Source organism: Saccopteryx bilineata, chromosome 1, assembly GCF_036850765.1.
Source record: "Saccopteryx bilineata isolate mSacBil1 chromosome 1, mSacBil1_pri_phased_curated, whole genome shotgun sequence".
Taxonomy (NCBI): domain Eukaryota; kingdom Metazoa; phylum Chordata; class Mammalia; order Chiroptera; family Emballonuridae; genus Saccopteryx; species Saccopteryx bilineata.
In genome coordinates, this window is record NC_089490.1 from 12,624,767 (window position 1) to 12,643,524 (window position 18,758).

Consider the following 18,758-nt stretch of genomic DNA (forward strand, 5'->3'; position numbering starts at 1 on the left):
ACTGTCCCTTCCGCTGCTGTCATCAGCTGACAAGGTGAGGATTCTTCACTTCCTGGCCTCTGCCTGCGTGGGAGTGGACACTCACTGGGGGAGGGCCGTCTGTCCCCACTGAGCCATCTAGAGGCTCCCTAAGGGCCATGAATAAGAGGTGGCCCCCTGGGCGCAGGGGGAGCACAGGGCTGCCTGTGGGTGACTTTCCGGAGGAGAGAGAGAGGGCCGGGCTGGGGCTGGAGGAGGAAGGGAGAGGAGAAGGACAGACAAGGGCCAAGGGTCAGAGGCCAGGGGAGAGGCCAGCCGGGTGGGAGGCTGAGCTGGAGCGCCTTTAAACGCTTTCCGCTGGGACACGCCCTCCGGGGGCCTCTCTGGATGAGGCCCAGCCCTGCCTCCCTCTGTATCCCCACTGTGTGTCTGTTCTCTCCCCCACAGCCCCCTAGAGATGCATCATTTCTGAAGGGAGAGCCCTTGGGGATGGCCTGCTTTGCGGCCCCCCAGCAGGTGGGGGTGGGGGACCTGAGGTTCAGACCCAGAGAGAGGACTGGAGGAAGCCAGGCCTGGGATGTTTTTGCACAGGGGACCTGGAGACCTGAGGTACCAGGAGAGGCCCAGGTCACGGAAGGGTGTCTTGGACAGCTCGCGCCACCAGAACACGGTACCGTGAGCAAGGCGGCTTCAACAGCAGACGTTTATTTCTCAGGGTCTGGAGGCTGGATGTCCGAGATCACGGTGGCCGCCTGTTGGGTTCCTGGTGAGGCTCCCTCTCTTCCTGGCTTGCAGGTGGCTGACCGCTGTGCCCAGACACGGCCTGACCTCAGGGCACGCACCTGGGGAGAGAGAGCTTTCCTCCCCTGCTGATAAGGGCGCCAATCCGATTGGGTTAGGGCCTCACCCTTATCTGATTTTAATGGCCTCCTGAAAGTCCAGATGCAGTGACACTGGTCACAGAGGGAGGTAGGGCATCACATATGAATGTTGGGGAACAGCGTTCCGTCCCTAGCGAAGGTCTGTGGGGTGTGAGGCACAGAGAGGAGATGGGGCGTGACGTCATCCAGGAAGATGAGCCCCCTGTTCTGAAAGCCCTACAGCTGCGAGGAGCGTGGGTGATGATGGTGATGATGGCGATGGTGATGATGGTGATGGTGATGGTGCCGCTGATGGTGATGGTGATGATGGTGATGGTTCCGATGGTGATGATGGTGATGATGGTGATGGTGATGATGGTGATGGTTCCGATGGTGATGATGGTGATGATGGTGATGGTGATGATGATGGTGATGATGGTGATGATGGTGATGGCGATGATGGTGATTGATAATGGTGATGATGGTGATGATGATGATGGTGATGATGGTGATGGTTCCAATGGTGATGGTTCCGATTGTGATGATGGTGATGATGGCGATGGTGATGATGGTGACGGTGATGATGGTGATGATGGCGATGGTGATGATGGTGATGATGATGATGGTGATGATGATGGTAATGGTGATGATGATGGTGATGGTGGTGATGGCGATGGTGATGATGGTGATGGTGATGATGGTGATGATGGTGATGGTAATGATGGTGATGATGGTGATGGTGGTGATGATCGATCGTTAACACAGTGTTTCCTGAGCAGCAGGTGCTTGTTTCCTTCTCACCCCGACTCCCTCGGGCGGTCTCATCACCTCCATTTGCAGATGAAACAGGCACAGAGAGTTTAAGCAACTTGCCAGAGTCACCCAGCCTGTGAGTGACAGAGCTGGGATTTGAACCCAGTCTCTCTGTCCAGCCCCAGAGACAGTGCTCTTGACCACTCCGCTCTGAGTGATCGTCTGGTGGGCGTGTCAGGAGAGCTGGCTGTCACACTGAACCAGCAAGACATGGGTTATGGCAGGGTGTGACTGGGAGCCGCACCGGGGTGTCGGGGTGAGGTAGGCGAGGGCTGGGATGTTCAGGGACTGAGGTGGCTCTCAAAGGAAAGAGAGTTATTGTGGGGAGAGGGGGGTGAAAGGAGGGAGGGCAGCGTGCACCCCAGCAGGAGGGGTGGCCCGAGCGGAGGAGCAGAAGCCGGAATGAACACGGGGTCATGGGGAGGAGTGGGAGCCCGCACCCCACAGCGAACCTGGGTTCTTGTGGCCGCACCTGAAGCCTGGGCAGCGGCTGGTGAGAGTCCGTGTCTGGCCCCAGGTCAGGTGCGGTGCACCTGTCCCTCTCTGGGTGAGGTGAGACGCGAGGAGCTGCTGGGCATGTTTGTGGTGCTGGCGACCCACCCAGGGAGAGCGGGAGGCAGCTCTGGCTTCCCATGGCCCTTCCCTGGCTTGAGCTGGTCCCTTGGGAGGAAAACATCCAGGAGGGCCAGGGTGACACCCACGGAGGGCCAGCTCTGGACTGGGCCCCTGGCAGAGAGGGGCAAGGGAGGAACTCACCCCCAGGTCTGGATCTGACCCTGCTGTGTGACCTTGCACAAGTTACTTTACCTCTCTGAGTCTCAGAGAAGATAGGGAAGCCTCCACCTATCTTAATGGGTTGCTGTGAGGATTGGAAAGTGTCCGAAGAAGCGGGAGCAGAGTAGGCACTCAGAAATGGCTGTTGTCGTTGCTCCAAAGGGAGAGTGAGGGAGGGGGTAACGCGCCCACTGGGGCTGCTGGTGCCTGTTCTGTCTGCTTGCTGCAGGGCCCCTGAGCTGGGGGCCCCATCCCGAGGGCAGGATCATCCAGGGGCATCAGGGAGAAAGACACCCTGGAACTGGACCCTGAGGATTGACCAAGAGGTGGGGGAGGGAATGCCAGGAGAAGCAGGGGACCTGCGAACAGGACGGGTGGGATCTGGGCCGGCCCCCTCATGTAGGGTCTGGCTCTCGGTTGTGGTACCATCATTATCAACACGTTAAATGCCTCCCGTGTGCTGGTGACTGTGTTTGACTCTGGGGTACAGAAGTCAGTGCTTCTGCTATTTAATGAATGAATGTTCCAGAAGGTCCTTGGCATTTATTCGTTCATTGAACAAAAATGATTGTGTGCTTACTGTGTGATCCAGGCATGCCATGATGCTGGAACCACAGCAGAGAACCACACAGGCCCCATTGCTGGCCTTAGAGAGTTGACATTTTTGTGCGAGAGGAAGACACTAAACATATGAGCACTGTAATGTTGACGGCCTGTCAGCTGGTGACAAGTGCTGTGGAGAAGAGTAAAGTGAGGAGAGGGAGGAGGCGGTGGTGCTGAAGGGTTGAAGCAGACTGTAAGTTTAAATAGAGGAAGGTCAAGCCATTTGAGCAGAACTGGGAATCTGGGTGGAGGTGGGGGGTGCACTATTCCTAGCACGTGCAAAGGCCCTGGGATTAGAACAGCAAGGAAGTCAGTAGAGTCGGAGGAGAGTGAGGGGTGGGAGGTGAGGGAGAGGGTTGATGGGTGGGACAGCAGGTTATGCAAAGCCTCTTGGCAAGGACTCGGACATAGACTCAGAGGAAACAGGGAGTCTGTGGAGGATTCTGAGTGGGGCGGTGGTGGGATCTGAAGGTTTTACTGATTTCCCTCTTGCTGCTGTGTGGTGGGCCAGGGGTGTGTGTGCTGTGAGTGCCTAGGTCAGAGGCAGGAAGACCAGTGAAGAGGCTGCTGTAGGGAGGGGAGGGGTCTGCAACAAGGTGGGTGAACATTGAGTTCGCAATCAGCTGATGGGCTGGGTGACTCCGGGCCTGTGGTTGTCAGTGACCATGACACGGGAATCCACACAGTCACAGTGCTATCCACACCAGGCCTGCCCTCTGTGGGCTCATGCTCTTAATTCCTCTGTCCCCTATTCCAGGCAGAGGTGGCCAGAACACCCCTGCCCAAGGCCCCTGGCCTCCAGGGTCTTCCAGAGGCAGTGGGTCTGGGACCTGAGAGAGACACTCATCACCCTGGGGGCTCCTTTCTCCCTGGAGGCCAGGTCCAGGCCCGCGTGAAAACCTCACATTTCCATTGTGGGCTGTGTGTGTCATAAAGAGCTTGACTACCTTTTTATCATTTGATCTTCAAAATAGACTCAGGTATTGTCTTCCATCTCGAGTGAGAACACTGAGACCCCCTCCCTTAAGGGACGGGGCCGAGCTCTCACTGTGGCAGGTGGCAGGTGGCAGAGCTGGAGCCGGAGCCCACGCCGCCTGTGCTGCGCGCCGAGAGCTCGCCCGTCCTCGCGGTGAGGAAGTCCTTGCACCTTCCTGCGCTCCACGGCGGGGGGGGGGGGGGGCACGCTGGAATGGGGCTGCACCTCCACGACCCGCTGCAGTGGAAACAGGTCAGCAGTGGGAGCTGCCAGGCTCCGTCACCGTCCCGGCCCAGCCCCTGGGCTCCCACCCCTGCTCCGTGCGCTGTGGGGGAGAGAGCGCACCGGCCTCCACAGGGCTGCTGTTGAGGATCAGATGGCGTGAGACACGTGAACTGTCCTCGGCACCAAATGTGTGCTCCATAAATGTCAGCTATTATTATAAATGGTAAAAAGGACTTTCAGAGCCACAAAGAGTCAGATGGGCATTGTGCCCATTTGATGGGTTCAGCAGAGCTCAGAGTGTATCGGGCTTGCCCGTGGGTGGGCAGATGCCGCTATGCTGACTTCCTGACCCTGAGGGGTGTGGCTGTTCGGTGATGGCAGTGACGGACCGCCCCTCTGGGAGGGTATGGCATTTGGTAAGAGTTACGTCCCCCAGGGTGTGGACAGGAAGCAGGGGGACGGTGGGATGGTGTGTCCGGCTCGTGGTGCCGTGGGCTCACACGCGCCCTCCCGCACCCCCCCCCCCACAACCGTGCCAGCTGGTCTTCCTGAGCCACATCTGTGCGGGCCCAGCTGGGACCCCACCATCTCATTTAATCCAGGTCACCCTCATTTCCTGGCAAGGCCCAGCAAGGGCATGTGAATGGCTCAGGGTCACACAGCAATTTGATGGCAGATCAGGGACCCCACGACTAGAGCTATTTCTATACCGCACACGCTACTGCAGCCGGGAGCCCGGGAGCCCCGTCGCCTGCCTGCACTGTGGGAAGGCCCGCAGCAAGCCCCCCCACCCCGAGGGCTGGCCACGGTGGAGCGTGCTCACTGCAGTCCTCCCAGCCTGCCGTGCCCGGTCTCAGCGCACCGTCCCCCGCCGGCATACCCCGAGTGTGCCCCTGCTGCTGACAGCCAGCTCCCTCTCCTCTCCTCCAACACAGGCTGGAGGGTTATTATTTTTTTTAATACGCAGTTTATGCACACATGGCAAAATTTAAAAGGCATAATGGAGCCCTGGTGAACCTGTCCTCCAGCGACCCGTTCCCGGGGTGCAGCTATGGCCACTCCCGCCCTCCACGGCAGCATCGCAGCCACGCCGGCCTGCACACCCCGCTCCTCTGGCTTTAGCGACAGGGCCCGGGGGGGGGGGGAGCGTGCTCAGGACCAGAGCGTCCCGCTGCAGGCCCGCACCGCCCCTGACAGCCAGCCCCTGGACAGCCATCTGGGTGGTTTCTGGCTCTTCTGGGCAGTGTTGCAGTAAATCAGATCGGGCGGCAGCAGCTTGCCCACCTGGCTGGACAGTGAATTCCTAGAACCATGGGGCGCTGCTGGGTGAGGGATGTGTGCCTCTGACGGTGAGGAAGGGCTCCAGGTTGCCTCTAGCGAGGTTGTGCCAAGACACTTCTCCACTGCCAGGTCCCCACTGTCAGCCTGCTGATAGCTAGCTATACTTTGTGGAGATCCCCAAATTCTATGTGACTTCAAGGGCTCTGGCCGCAGGGACGCGTACCTAACCTGTCTGAAAGTCCTTCATTATATAGCCCTGCCTTTTACCTCTCCATAGCTAAATTAAAAAATTTTCTTTATAAAGCAAGTACTGGCCCTGGCCGGTTGGCTCAGCGGTAGAGCATCGGCCTGGCGTGCGGGGGACCCGGGTTCGTTCCCGGCCAGAGCACATAGGAGAAGCGCCCATTTGCTCTCTGTCTCTCTCTTCCCCTCCCGCAGCCGAGGCTCCATTGGAGCAAAGATGGCCCAGGCGCTGGGGATGGTTCCTTGGCCTCTGCCCCAGGCGCTAGAGTGGCTCTGGTCGCAGCAGAGCGATGCCCCGGAGGGGCAGAGCATCGCCTCCTGGTGGGCAGAGCATCACCCCTGGTGGGCGTGCCGGGTGGATCCCGGTCGGGCGCATGCGGGAGTCTGTCTGACTGTCTCTCCCCGTTTCCAGCTTCAGAAAAATACAAAAAAAAAAAAAAAAAGCAAGTACTGCTTTATAAGTGAAAACTGCCAAATTAGGAAGAAAAGAAAAAGAAATTGGTCCAACCAGGCAGTGGCACAGTGGACCATGCTCTATCCAGGTTCGAAACCCTGAGGTCACTGGCTTGAGTGTGGGCTCATAGACGTGAGCCCATGGTTACTGGCTTGAAACCCAAGGTTGCTGGCTTGAGCAAGGGGTCACTGGCTCTGCTGTAGTCCTCCCATCCCCCATCAAGACACATATGAGAAGCAATCAATGAACAACTAAGGTGCTGCAACAATGAGTTGATGCTTCTCATCTCTCTCCCTTCCTGTCTCTGGCTAAAACACAAAGCAAAACAAAAATCAGACTCATTTCTTTGTCCCTTGATGAATTCCAGCTCCTCCCTGCCCCCACCCCATTTATGCGTTTGTGGGAAAGTTTGAGTTTTTGCTAAGAGGAAAAGAACAAAATATATCCAGTGCCTGACAGGTGCAAAGAGGCAACACTGGGTTATTACTGGGACAAGAGCATTGGCCCTGGACAGATGGGGAGACTGAGGCCAAGGAGGACAGGGACATGTGTTTGTGCACTCACCCTGAGCCTGAGGGCCTGCTGCTAGTAAGGGCTGGGGGGGTCCCTTGGACCCCCAGGTTGTGCTGAATCCTGCAGAGGCCAGCGCTGCCCCGATTGTCCTCAGCAGTCAGGGTTCACAGTCCCTGAGGTTACCGTGCAGAGCCAGAGGTAACCCTCGCCCGAGGCTGTTGCCGTGTGGTGGGGCCAGGCCAGGCTTGGCCTCACTGCCCCTTTGAAGACCTGGCCCCTGGCCCTATAGGTCCAGTCTCTTGGTGACTAAGCTATTCCTGCCTGAGGTGGCAGTGAGGCCTGGCTGGGGGATGGGAGCAGGGCAGTGCCTGCCCCAGCCCTGGGGCAGCGCATGGCCCAGATTGGACAGCCCGTGATGCCAGCAGACAGTTCCAGGCCGCAAACAGCTGACTTACGATCAAACAGATTGCAGTGGTCTGACCCGCGGGCCAGGAAGCCGCACGTCTGAGACTCAGGGACGTGGAAGCGGATAATGGGAGGCCTTTGAGGCTGGGCATAGGGCAGCCAGGAGGACATGTGCAGGGCCTGGCAGCTTGGGGGACGGAGGAGGAGCTCAGCCTCGGATGGTGAGGGGTAGGGGGGAAGCGTAGAGGGGGTCCTGCAGCCAGTTTCCCAGGGGGCTTGAATCCAGGCTGTAGGTTAGGGGTTTGGAGAGGATTTAGGGGCTGAGACCAGGGGTTCTGCATTGGTTGGTAGAGCTTAGGAAGGTGGTTTGGGGCTGATACAAGGATCTGGCTGGGTCAGGGTGGGCAGTGCCGAGGGGGGTAGATTGGGGAGCCAGCTGGGGCTTATTACCCTGTAGGGAGTGCGGGACATGCACACAGACAAGACCAATTGATGGCTCTGAAGACCTGTGTGTCTTCGAAACAAACTGCAGATTTCTATAAAGCAAATATGCACTGGCATGGCTCCGAGTCTAGGAACACTGAACAGTGGCGGGCACCGTGGCTCTGGTGTTTGCGGATGACCTCTGAGAAGAGGTGGGCACTGGAGCTGGAGGATGGACTTGGGGGGGAGGGGAAGGAGAGAAGATGGAGTGACGTGCTCATGGAGGAGAGATGGGGATGTGGGCACGAGGGTGCTGCTGGTTGACTCTTGGGGTTACCGTCAGGATGGTGAGCCAGTCCCCGGGCAGGAGTCCCCATCCCGATGCAAGGCTCACGCCTGTGGGACATGTCGGACGTGTCCCTAATCTCCAGGGATCTCTCTCCTGCCCCCCAGCGCATGAGCAGCCCAGCCTGCTGACCGCCACCCCACACCTGTGTGTCCCCCCACGGCCACGCCATGTCCGGCTCCTACGACGAGGCCTCGCTAGCTCCGGAGGAGATCACTGACAGCTTCTGGGAGGTGAGGCGTTGATGCCCCTCGGGTCCTGGGGACCGGGCCACCGGCTGCCACTCACCGTATGACCTCAGGCCCTGCTCCCCACTCCCTCGGGCCCCTCCAAAGCCCTCTGTGTCCAACAGGCAGTGGCATGAAGTGGTTACTACTGCTCCCTGAGCCCCTCCACCCAACAGCTGCCCCTGGAGACACCTTGTGGTACTTCCTAGTGTAGAATAGGCCTCTCCTGACCCCCTGGGGGCCTGGGTCAGAGTCCTGGCACTTCACACGGGCAGGTGCAGCACTTTACAGTTTACACAGCCGTTCTCAGCTGCTCCCCGCCCCTACTGGTGAAGTCACGGGGAAATGGAGTCAGTTTCGAGAGCCCCCCAGCCTCATGGAGGTAGAGACAGGCCAGTATTCCAGAGCCTCCCAAAATATTGGAAACCCCAAAACTTTTTTTTTTCCAATTGGCTTATGAAACCCACAGTGAAAACTGCCAAACCTAAATTAATCAGTGTTTAATGAGATGTCTACAAAACATAATATTATGTCAAGAAGTTGCCGCTCAACTCAACGTTTATGACTCTGTATAAATATAATAGATTTAGCTCACAAGAACAAAATGAATAATTCACTTGGTGCAAGTCCAAAGTATTAAAAAAAACCTTCTGCATTTTGTAGCAGCGACGAAATTATGTTTAAAGTGGGGCGAGGAACTGCATAGACAGTGGGGCGTGAGGCGGGATGCCAAGTCCTTGGAAAGGCGGTGGGTCCAGAGCCCGCACGGGGATGGCGGTGGCGGTGGCGGGCGCCCCCTGGCGGGGAGGTGGGGAGCCCGCGGGAGTCGTGCTCGCTGCTTGGCCGCCAGGTGGGGAACTACAAGCGGACAGTGAAGCGCATCGATGATGGTCACCGCCTCTGCAACGACCTGATGAACTGCGTGCAGGAGCGCGCCAAGATCGAGAAGGGCTACGCGCAGCAGCTCACTGACTGGGCCAAGCGCTGGCGCCAGCTCATCGAGAAAGGTGCCCCCCCATGCCCATCCTGTGTGCACACTCCAGGCCCTAACCCCACTGCGGGTCCTGGGAGCATCCAGACACCTGGATGCACCTGCAGCCACAGGGCCTTTGCAGGCACTGTCCCCACACCTACACTCCTCCCCTCCCAGATCAAACCAGACCTCCCTGCGTTTCAACTCCACTTAGTACATTTTTTTTTTTTTTTTTTTGCATTTTTCTAAAGCTGGAAACAGGGAGAGACAGTCAGACAGACTCCCGCATGCGCCCGACCGGGATCCACCCGGCACGCCCACCATGGGGCGACGCTCTGCCCACCAGGGGGCGATGCTCTGCCCATCCTGGGCGTCGCCATGTTGCGACCAGAGCCACTCTAGCGCCTGAGGCAGAGGCCACAGAGCCCGGGCCATCTTTGCTCCAATGGAGCCTTGGCTGCGGGAGGGGAAATGAGAGATAGAGAGGAAAGCGAGGCGGAGGGGTGGAGAAGCAAATGGGCGCTTCTCCTGTGTGCCCTGGCCGGGAATCGAACCCGGGTCCTCCGCACGCTAGGCCGACGCTCTACCGCTGAGCCAACCGGCCAGGGCCAACTTAGTACAATTTTAAGTTGGATATAAAAACCAAAAACTTTTTTTTTTAATTCAATGAGTGAAGCGGAGGCAGAGACAGACTCCCCCATTCACCCTCACCAGGATCCCTCTGGTGAGCCCCCTAGGGGGCAATGGTCTGCCCATCTGGGGCTGTTGCTTCCTTGCTCAAAACTGAGCTATTTCAGTGCCTGAGGTGAGGCCATGAAGCCGTCCTCAGCACCCTGGGCCAACTCACTCCAATGGAGCCATGGCTGCAGGAGAGGGAGAGAGAGAGAGAGAAGTGAGAGGGGGAGGGGTGGAGAAGCAGATGGGTGCTTCTCTTGTGTGCCCTGACTGAGAATCCAACCCAGGACATCCACATGCTGGGCTGACGCTCTACCATTGAGCAAACCAGCCAGGGCCAAAATAAAATCTCTTTATTTTGAAATAATTTTAATTCAGAGAAAAGTTGCAAGAATAGTACAAATAACTACATACCCCTTCACTCAGATTTACCAGTTAACACTACACATTTATTTTATCCCTTTTTTTTTCTGACAGATACTGAGAGAGACAGAGAGAGGGACAGATAGGGACAGACAGGCAGGAAGGATAGAGATGAGAAGCATCAATTCTTCATTGTGGCTTCTTAGTCTCCTTATGGTCTCCTTAGTTGTTCATTGATTGTGTTCTCATATGTTCCTTGACCAGGAGGGGCTACAGCAAAGTGAGTGACCCCTTGCTCAAGCCAGCAACCCTGCACTCAAGCTGGTGAGCCAGTGCTCAAGCCAGATGGGCCCGCGCTCACACTGGCAACCTCAGCGTTTCGAACCTGGGTCCTCTGCATCCCACTCTGATGCTCTATCTACTGCGCCACCACCTGGCCAGGCTGTTTATTCCTATTTATATGCATGTTTCTGAAACAGTAAAGTTGGAGACATGCCCCATCACCCTAAATTCCTCATGTATCTCCTAAGAATGAGAACATTTATTTCTGCAACCACAGTTCAGTTATCAGATTCAGGACATTTAATATGGCCCACATGCAAATTTTATTAGAGCAATTGTTTGCTAGTCCAAGATCCAAACTGGAATCAGATAATTACATTTAGTTGTCATGTCTCTAGACTTCTTTCACCTAGAAGAGTTTCACATTGAAGTTCACTTGCATAAGTCATGTTTTTCTCTTCCACTAGACTCTAAACCGTGTGAAGGCAAGGGCTGGGCCTGTACTGCCCAGCACGGTGCCTGCCGCAGACCTGAAGCCCTTATACAGAGAACTAGATAGTGACTGGGGAAGGTCTGGTCTCAGGGGCCTCTTGGTATCTGTCACCAGTTGGTTCTTCAGTTTTGCATTCAGCCAACATTCCCAGAGCACCTACTGTGTGTCTGCAAGAGCTCACAGGAGCAAGGCTGCCTCCAGGGGGCTCACAAGCTGAAGAGAAAGATAAGGAAGGAGTAGACACAGAGGCAGGTGTATAAGAAGAATTCAGTGACAGCTACAGGCTGAGATGTGTGATAGAGCAGTCAGAGAAGGCTTCCTGGAGGAGGTGGCTGGACATGGGCCCTGGAGGGCAAAGAAAACGATAGGGAGAGCAGAGGAGGGTATTTCTGCTGCCCTGAGATGTTTGGGGAAAGCCTCAGAGAGAAGAGGTATAAGGGAGAGCCTCTGGGCATGGGGCCACGAAGGCCTCGTGACCGCGTGGCCATTTCCTCAGGCCCACAGTATGGCAGCCTGGAGCGGGCCTGGGGCGCCATGATGACGGAGGCGGACAAGGTGAGCGAACTGCACCAGGATGTGAAGAACAACCTGCTGAACGAGGACCTGGAGAAAGTCAAGAACTGGCAGAAGGACGCCTACCACAAGCAGATCATGGGCGGCTTCAAGGAGGCCAAGGAGGCTGAAGACGGCTTCCGCAAGGCCCAGAAGCCCTGGGCCAAGAAGATGAAGGAGGTACCCGGGGGCAGCTGCCGCAGATAGGGCAGAGGGCCAGTCCGGCAAAGGGGCGGATGTCTACAGATGGGGTCGTGGTGCACTGCCTTCTGGGACTGTGCCCACGGGGAGCAGGACAGCCTTCCAGGAAGAAGTACGCACAGATGGGGCAGGCCCTGCAGTGCCCCCCGGGAGTCTGTCCTAGGGGCAGTGGCAGCAGGTGGCGCCATGCAGGGAAGCATTCGCAGATGGGTGGGCACAGCTCTCCAATACCTGCAGCCCTTCTGCCTCTTAAAACTGTGCTCTCAGCTCCTGGCAGGGTGGGCAGGTGCGGGGAGGGCTTGACGAGTGACCCCATTGGCTCCTGCTCACAAGTAGGAGGCCCGCCCCCCTGCCTCCCCTCCCCACAGCTAGAGGCAGCCAAGAAGGCCTACCACCTGGCCTGCAAAGAGGAGAAGTTGGCTGTCACACGGGAGATGAACAGCAAGACGGAGCAGTCTGTGACCCCCGAGCAGCAGAAGAAACTGCAGGACAAAGTGGACAAGTGCAAGCAGGACGTGCAGAAGGTGCCGGCGGGCTGGGCCCTGCGGGTCCCTCGGAGCGGGCCGCGCTGGCCGTGGCAGGCCGGGGGTCTCACCCTCCCCTCGTCTCGGTCCCTCCAGACTCAGGAGAAATATGAGAAGGTGCTGGATGAAGTGGGCAAGACCACACCCCAGTACATGGAGGGCATGGAGCAAGTGTTTGAACAGTGCCAGCAATTTGAAGAGAAGCGGCTGGTCTTCCTCAAGGAGGTGCTGCTGGACATCAAACGTCACCTCAACCTGGCTGAGAATAGCAGGTAGCTGGGCTCGTCAGCAGGGTGGGCACGGGGCACGGGCAGCCGAGCGGAGAGCTGGTGTGGGAGTCATCCCGGGCCCCGCAGGATAGTAACAGGAAGGGGAGGGCTGATCTGCAGGGACCCAGAGCGAAGAGGCTCCAACACAGTGGCTGTCTGGGTGCAAGCCAACGCCCACTGGGTACTCAAGGAACGTGCTTGGGTGGATGGGGGCGTGGCTAAGGTAGGGATGGTGAAGGGTGCCCACTGGGCATGTGCACACGGAGATGGCTCCTTGGGAAGCCTGCCTGATTTTTAGCTGGGGGCCGTGCCAGTGCCCTGGTCTCCTGAGTGGGCTCCTGCCCTCACCGAGGATGAGAAGGGGCCGCAGCGCGCCTGGACGCCCACCTCCCCGTCTCCCCTGTGCACAGCTATGTCCACGTGTACCGGGAGTTGGAGCAGGCCATCCGGGGGGCGGACGCTCAGGAAGACCTCAGATGGTTCCGCAGCACCAGCGGCCCTGGGATGCCCATGAATTGGCCCCAATTTGAGGTAAGACTGTGTGGAGATGGGAAAGGGGATTCTGAAAAGGCTGGAAAAGGGGGGGCCTCAGGGAGCCAGCCCCCCGCCTGTTTGGTCCCCTGGTGCCCAGCAGGAGTGGAACCCAGACCTCCCTCACACCACTGCCAAGAAGGAGAAACAACCCAAGAAGGCAGAGGGCGTAGCACTGACCAATGCCACTGGAGTGGCGGAGTCCACATCCCAGGCTGGGGACCGTGGCAGGTGAGTACCTCCTATGGAGCTTCCTGGGGGCCACAGGGGTCTCCTGAGTGTTACCTCATGAGACAACACATGGTCTAAATCACAGCAACCTCGTGCTCCTTTTAAAGACTGTGATAGTGACCCTTTGAGAGCACCTACGATGTGCTAGGCACTGCTTTAAGCATTTCCTATATATTAACTCATTGAAGATTTCAACAGTATGAGAAGTGCCTAAGTATTCCCGTTTTACAGTTGGAGAAACTGATACCCAGAGAGGTTAAGTGATTGCAGGTCACACAGCCAGTTAGCCTCAGGGCCAACATATGATGCCCAAGAGTTTGGCTCCAGAATCATCACTCTTAACTTTGTATTGCACCTCTCAGATGAGGGGGTCAGATGTTCTCTGGGGTCCCCTTCAACACCCCCTCACTCTAAGCCTGAGTACTAATGCTAAGAGAGTCTTGTCTCCCCTCTTTTTTAAGAGCTGTCAGTGAGGCTCAGTGGTTCAGCACCCCTTTTACAAGGCCCGCCCCTGCTCCAGCCTTGGTGAAATATGGGACCAGGTCCCTGGGAGGGCAGAGGGGCAGCCCCAGGGAAGAAATGAGAGGCAAGTCATGCTGGGTCCTCTCTGCTTCTCAGCGTTAGCAGCTATGACAGGGGCCAGCCTTATGCCACTGAGTGGTCAGACGACGAAAGCGGGAACCCATTTGGGGGCAATGAAGCCAACGGGGGCGCCAACCCCTTCGAGGACGACGCCAAGGGAGTGCGTGTGCGGGCACTCTATGACTACGACGGCCAGGAGCAAGACGAGCTCAGCTTCAAGGCTGGTACGGTGGGCGGGGCTGACAGGGTGGGGCGGGGCCTGAGGGAAGAAAATGCTGGGATTGGCGAGGGCTGCGTCTGTGGGAGGGGCCTGGTGCGGGGGCGTGGCCAATACCTGGAGTAGTGTGACTTGTGTCCCGGGGCCTTGAGCTAGAGGGCAAGGGCGGAGCCTGAGAGTGACACCGGCCAGGGGCGCAGTCAGGACCTGAGAATAGAGTTGGGGGTGGGCCTGAGGGCTGGGGATGCCCGAACGGGGACACTCGACCTGGGAAATGAAGCTGGAGGCGGGGCTGAGGGGGGAGAAGGGGGACTGAGATCCAGATTAAGTGGGTCGCTGGGGCGGCACTTGGGTATCGGGGTGTGGCTGGGGCCAGTCCCCGGGGGCAGGCATTGGGGCAAAAATGGGAGAGGGCCTAAGGGTCGGGCCAGGGGAATGGTATTTGGAGAGCTTCCTAGCAGCGTGGGAGTGCGTGGGGGTGCAGGGACGGCCGTCTCCGAGCCCCTGTCATGAAGCTCCCCTGTGCTCTGTGTCCCCTTCCCAGGAGACGAGCTCACCAAGCTGGGCGAGGAGGACGAGCAGGGTTGGTGCCGCGGGCGGCTGGACAGCGGGCAGTTTGGCCTCTATCCCGCCAACTACGTGGAGGCCATCTAGCTGCCCTGCTCCCCTCCCCCACACTCCACCTCCCTCACTCCTCGCTGGCCTCCTCCCCTCCCTGCCCACTCTCGTCACCTCCCCTTGCCATAGAGTTCCAGACATATTTTCTGATCAAGCTTTTATTTTTTTAAAAGTCAAAACAGAACAAAACAAAAAAATTACAGAAGACATGGAGCATTGGTAGGCCGCCTGGAGGCCAGGCTGGTGGGTCTTGGGGTGATGGCCCCTGGGTAGGCAAGAGTCTTAGGACTTAGCCCAACAGAGACATCATCACAACATCCACTCTTCAGATCCCACCAGAGTCTCCCGCGCTCTGAGAGGTGTCTCCTGGACCCTTCTTTCCTGCCTCTTGGCCCTCATCCCACCTCCTCCTACCTGCCCTCATCAGCTCCCTCCTTCCGGCCCTCATCCCACCCCCTCCTCTCCATCCTGGCTGCCAGTACCTGCCCTGCCCCCTCCCCAGGGCCAGGTTTGCCGACCTGCTCCTTCTGCCCCACCCTGCTCCGCTCAGGGGCCTCCCTTCCAGCCCCGGATTGACAAGGGGCCTCCCAGAGTTGAGTCTTCCATGGCCCTGGGGAGTGCCTTCCTCCAAGCTCCACCCCTCAGGACTGGTGGCACTGGGGGAGGAAGAGTCACCCTCTTCCACAGGACCTTTCAGGTGTCCCTAGACGTGAGGCGGGTTGGTGACAGAGTCACTGTGGTATAGAAGGATGAGGGAAGGGGGAGCAGGCCCTTGGCCCTCCCAACGCCAGTCTCAGCTGAGGGACCAGGACCTTGCTAGGGTCCTGCTTTCCAGCTGTCCACACACAGGCCTGGGCTCTTTCTCAGAGCCACACCCTTTGGTGTGGCAGAGACACCCCCTCTCCCACACACACCCCCTCCCTTGCCAACCCCCCTCAGACATGAAAGAGGGCCCCAAAGCCCAGGGCAAAACCAGCAACAGTAGCAGCCTCCTCCCATTTCCTGGGGAGGGGGGCATCTTGACCACCCACCCTTTCTCCCTCCACATCCATCTAAAACCAGAGAATCACTGGGTTCAGCCGACCTTCAGGAGGCCAAGCCTTGGGGCCTCCCACTCCTCTGTCTTCTCTGGCCTGCCTGGGGAGACCCCATGGGGACCATGGGAGCTTCCAGCCTGGGACCAGCAGCAGGGAAAGCCTGCAGCCAATAGGAGAGGCATAGGTTGGCAGGAGGGGGGATCCCTGGCCCTCAGGAGCAGGGCAATCACCATGTCTTTCTCCCTTGTCTTCTAACCCACAACCACAGCCCTAGCCCTGGAGTACACTCACCCTGCTGGCAGCCCCCCCATCTCTCCCAGCCGGGTCTCAGTTAAAGGACTTTGGGGTGAGAGGAGACACAGGGTCAGAGCAAGAGTGTTTCCTATGGCTGGTGAGAGGAAGTGGTACTGGATTACTGAGCATTACTACCAGGGACCAGCCTCGCCTGTGGGAGTGGGAGTGGGGGTGGGGTGTTTGGGAAGCAGACCGAAGCAGGGCAAGAACCCCAAGAGGCGCAGGGAGGGGGCGGGGAGGCGGCGGGGAGGCTGGCCGGAAGAGGAGTCTCCCAGAACCACGACGGTGAGGTGGCTGTGAGACTTCCTGCAGCACCAGGTGAGCCTGGCTCTCAGTGACGCCCCTTCCGGGCCTCAGGACTGCGGGCGCTCTACCTTCTCCCACCGTAACTGGCCCCTGGGCTGCTAGGTGAAGACAGTGTGAGACTCCCTCCCTTCTGTCACCCCCCAGCCTCTTGCTCTTCTCCCCACGGCCCACTGTTAGGTCACAGGTCCCAGCCTCCAAACCCCTAACCCTGTTCGTGTGGGCATAGAGGATCCTGGCAGGCTCAGGCAGGGGCCTGAGCTGGGGCAGGCCTTCCTCAGGGACAGGGAAGCTGGGGGTGGGGTGCGGACAGTGGCACCCCTAGGGACAGGCAGACTCCCCACCCCTGCAGCACCCCGTTTCTTGTCACTGCTCTCTGGGCCTCCGCTGCAGCCTGAGATGTCCCCTGGGCCCCTCAGAGCCTGGAGCAAGATTTTGGAAACCTTCAACCCTCCCAACTCCAAAACAAAAGCCCCTTCTGCCTCTCCTCCAAGCAGGATTCGGGGTTGGGGACCTCCGCCCTTTCCACCTGCCGCTGGAAGTCAGGAAGCTGCCTCACCCGCACCTTGGGGCCTGGGCTCCCCCTCTCCGTGCCAGCAGCTGGGGAGGGGCGGTGGCCCTGTGTCCCCCCCAGCACTCTAGCTGCCCGCTCCGGGGCAAGGACTCAAAACCCCATTCCTTCTGAGCAATCAACCCCCGGGCTCCTCAGGCCGGAGTGGGAGGGTCTCGCCTGGAAGACCCCCCTGAGCTCCTGGGGCCCAGACCCACCTGTCAGTGCTGGTGTCAGGCCACTCAGCACCGAGCGTGGGGGCCACGCCCCTCACTGTGCCCATTGCCGCCTGTAGCCCCCTGCCCGCACCCTCGATGCTGCACGTGGGCCCGCCCCACGGGGCTCGGCGGGTAATGTGTTTAGTCCCAAGTTAACCGTTCTGCAGCCCTGGTTCCGCCAAGGAGCCGGGCCGCCCTGCCGCCCTCGGCTTCCTGACTCCATTAGTCCGACACTTGTGAAACTCCGAGAAGTGCTGTTGGTCTCAGCAATGCACCTGTTTTGTACATGATTGTGTAATTTAAAGGTATATAAATACAAATATATATATATATAAGTTGTGATTGTATGACTGTGGATAAAATCCAGAACTGTGTCAACCTGGCTGGGCGTTGTCATCTTGAGTCACGTACGTGTCTTTCGAGGCCTCTGAGAGTTACCTGTGGGTTGGGCTGTCTGAAGGGAAACTGACAGCCACCAGTAGGCTGGTCCCTTCACCGTGCAGGGCTCCGGGTCCTGTCTGTGCAGGGAGGGTTAACACTGGGTGCACTCAGGCTCCTTAGTGGCCACTAGGGTCCCAGCAATGAGCAGTGACCAGGAGAGCTGGGGCATTCGGGTTCAAGGGTGACTTTGATCCCTGAACAGGTGTCCACTTTTAAAGCAAAATGGTAAAAGTGATTAGACCAGTGGTTACTGGTGGTCCGCAGCACCAGGCTCTCTATGGCGTGACATCATGCCACGCCCACTCCCATGTGCCGTTCCTGAGCCCTGACCGCATTTCTGCGTGGCCCCCGGGAGGACCCCTCCAGGAGGATTTCTCCAGGGAGTGGGCGTGACTCGGGTTCTGAGCTCTCAGTTGGGTTCTGCCAGGCCCAGGCCTCAGCCCCTGCTCCCACCTCCACACCCCCAGCTGGCGAGCAGCGCCGGGGTCCCAGGTCCAGTTCAGGCTGTGCTGTCCTTTGCCCTGGGGCCCCATTCTCCTGGTCTAATTAGCTGTCTCCCTGAGGCTCTTCTGGTCCCAGCAGCTGGTCAGGACGCTACACAAACCCCACTCTTCAAAGCAAACACACTACAGCAGCTCCCCCACCGCCTCCCCCAAGCCTCAAGACGTGCTCAGGGCAGGGAGAAAAGGTGGGCGTTGAATCTGTTCACCACCACGCAGCCTTCCTCTCCCAAATTCACCTCCAGGGACAAGAGCCTGGTTTTAGCCAGAGGACTTCACATAAAGACAGAATGTTGCCTTGTCTCATTTGCACAGGCTGGTCCGTGCAGCCGCGGGGTCCCCTGGATGCGGGGTCCAGGAAGGGGGTCAGGGAGTGCTTAGGCTCAGTGATGTTCTGACGGGCAGGTGTGTGGAGGAGGAAGAGAAATCCGAAGCTTGCTGCCAGCATGCAGGGCGTCACTGGATGGCTGTGTGCCCGCAGCGGGGACGTGTGTGCCTCGTGGCAGGTCCTCGGGGCAGGGAGCTGCCCCACCCGCTCCCCACAGCACCCCTTTCCGGAGCTCCAGCCCCCCACTCCTAGCCTCTAATCCTCCCCCTTTCTCCCTCCCAACTCTGAGGGCCGAGGCCTCTCCAGCCCCAGGCCCAGCTGAGGCTGTGAAAGCAGGTGGCTCCAGGGACAAAGTTGGGGGCAGGACGGGCAGGCGGGAGACAAACCCAGTGCAACAGAGCCAAACTGGGTTCTGGCCGGGGTCCCAGTGTGCCCCCTCCCAGGGGGTAAGCAG

At 58.5% G+C, this 18,758-nt stretch overlaps 1 protein-coding gene across 3 annotated transcripts in view; it reads left to right on the plus strand.

Moving 5' to 3' along the window:
- Positions 1–17,413, plus strand: part of PACSIN1 (protein kinase C and casein kinase substrate in neurons 1) — a 67,590-nt gene extending 50,177 nt beyond the window's left edge. For all 3 annotated transcript variants that reach the window (XM_066279834.1, XM_066279964.1, XM_066279887.1), the window contains 9 exons: positions 8,003–8,128; positions 8,973–9,129; positions 11,405–11,640; positions 12,030–12,185; positions 12,282–12,457; positions 12,865–12,985; positions 13,089–13,216; positions 13,835–14,022; positions 14,560–17,413. In XM_066279834.1, the coding sequence (XP_066135931.1) occupies positions 8,066–8,128; positions 8,973–9,129; positions 11,405–11,640; positions 12,030–12,185; positions 12,282–12,457; positions 12,865–12,985; positions 13,089–13,216; positions 13,835–14,022; positions 14,560–14,669 (1,335 nt within the window). In that variant the 5' untranslated portion in view covers positions 8,003–8,065 and the 3' untranslated portion in view covers positions 14,670–17,413. The remainder of the gene's footprint in view (positions 1–8,002; positions 8,129–8,972; positions 9,130–11,404; positions 11,641–12,029; positions 12,186–12,281; positions 12,458–12,864; positions 12,986–13,088; positions 13,217–13,834; positions 14,023–14,559) is intronic.
- The last annotated feature ends 1,345 nt before the right edge of the window (positions 17,414–18,758 follow it).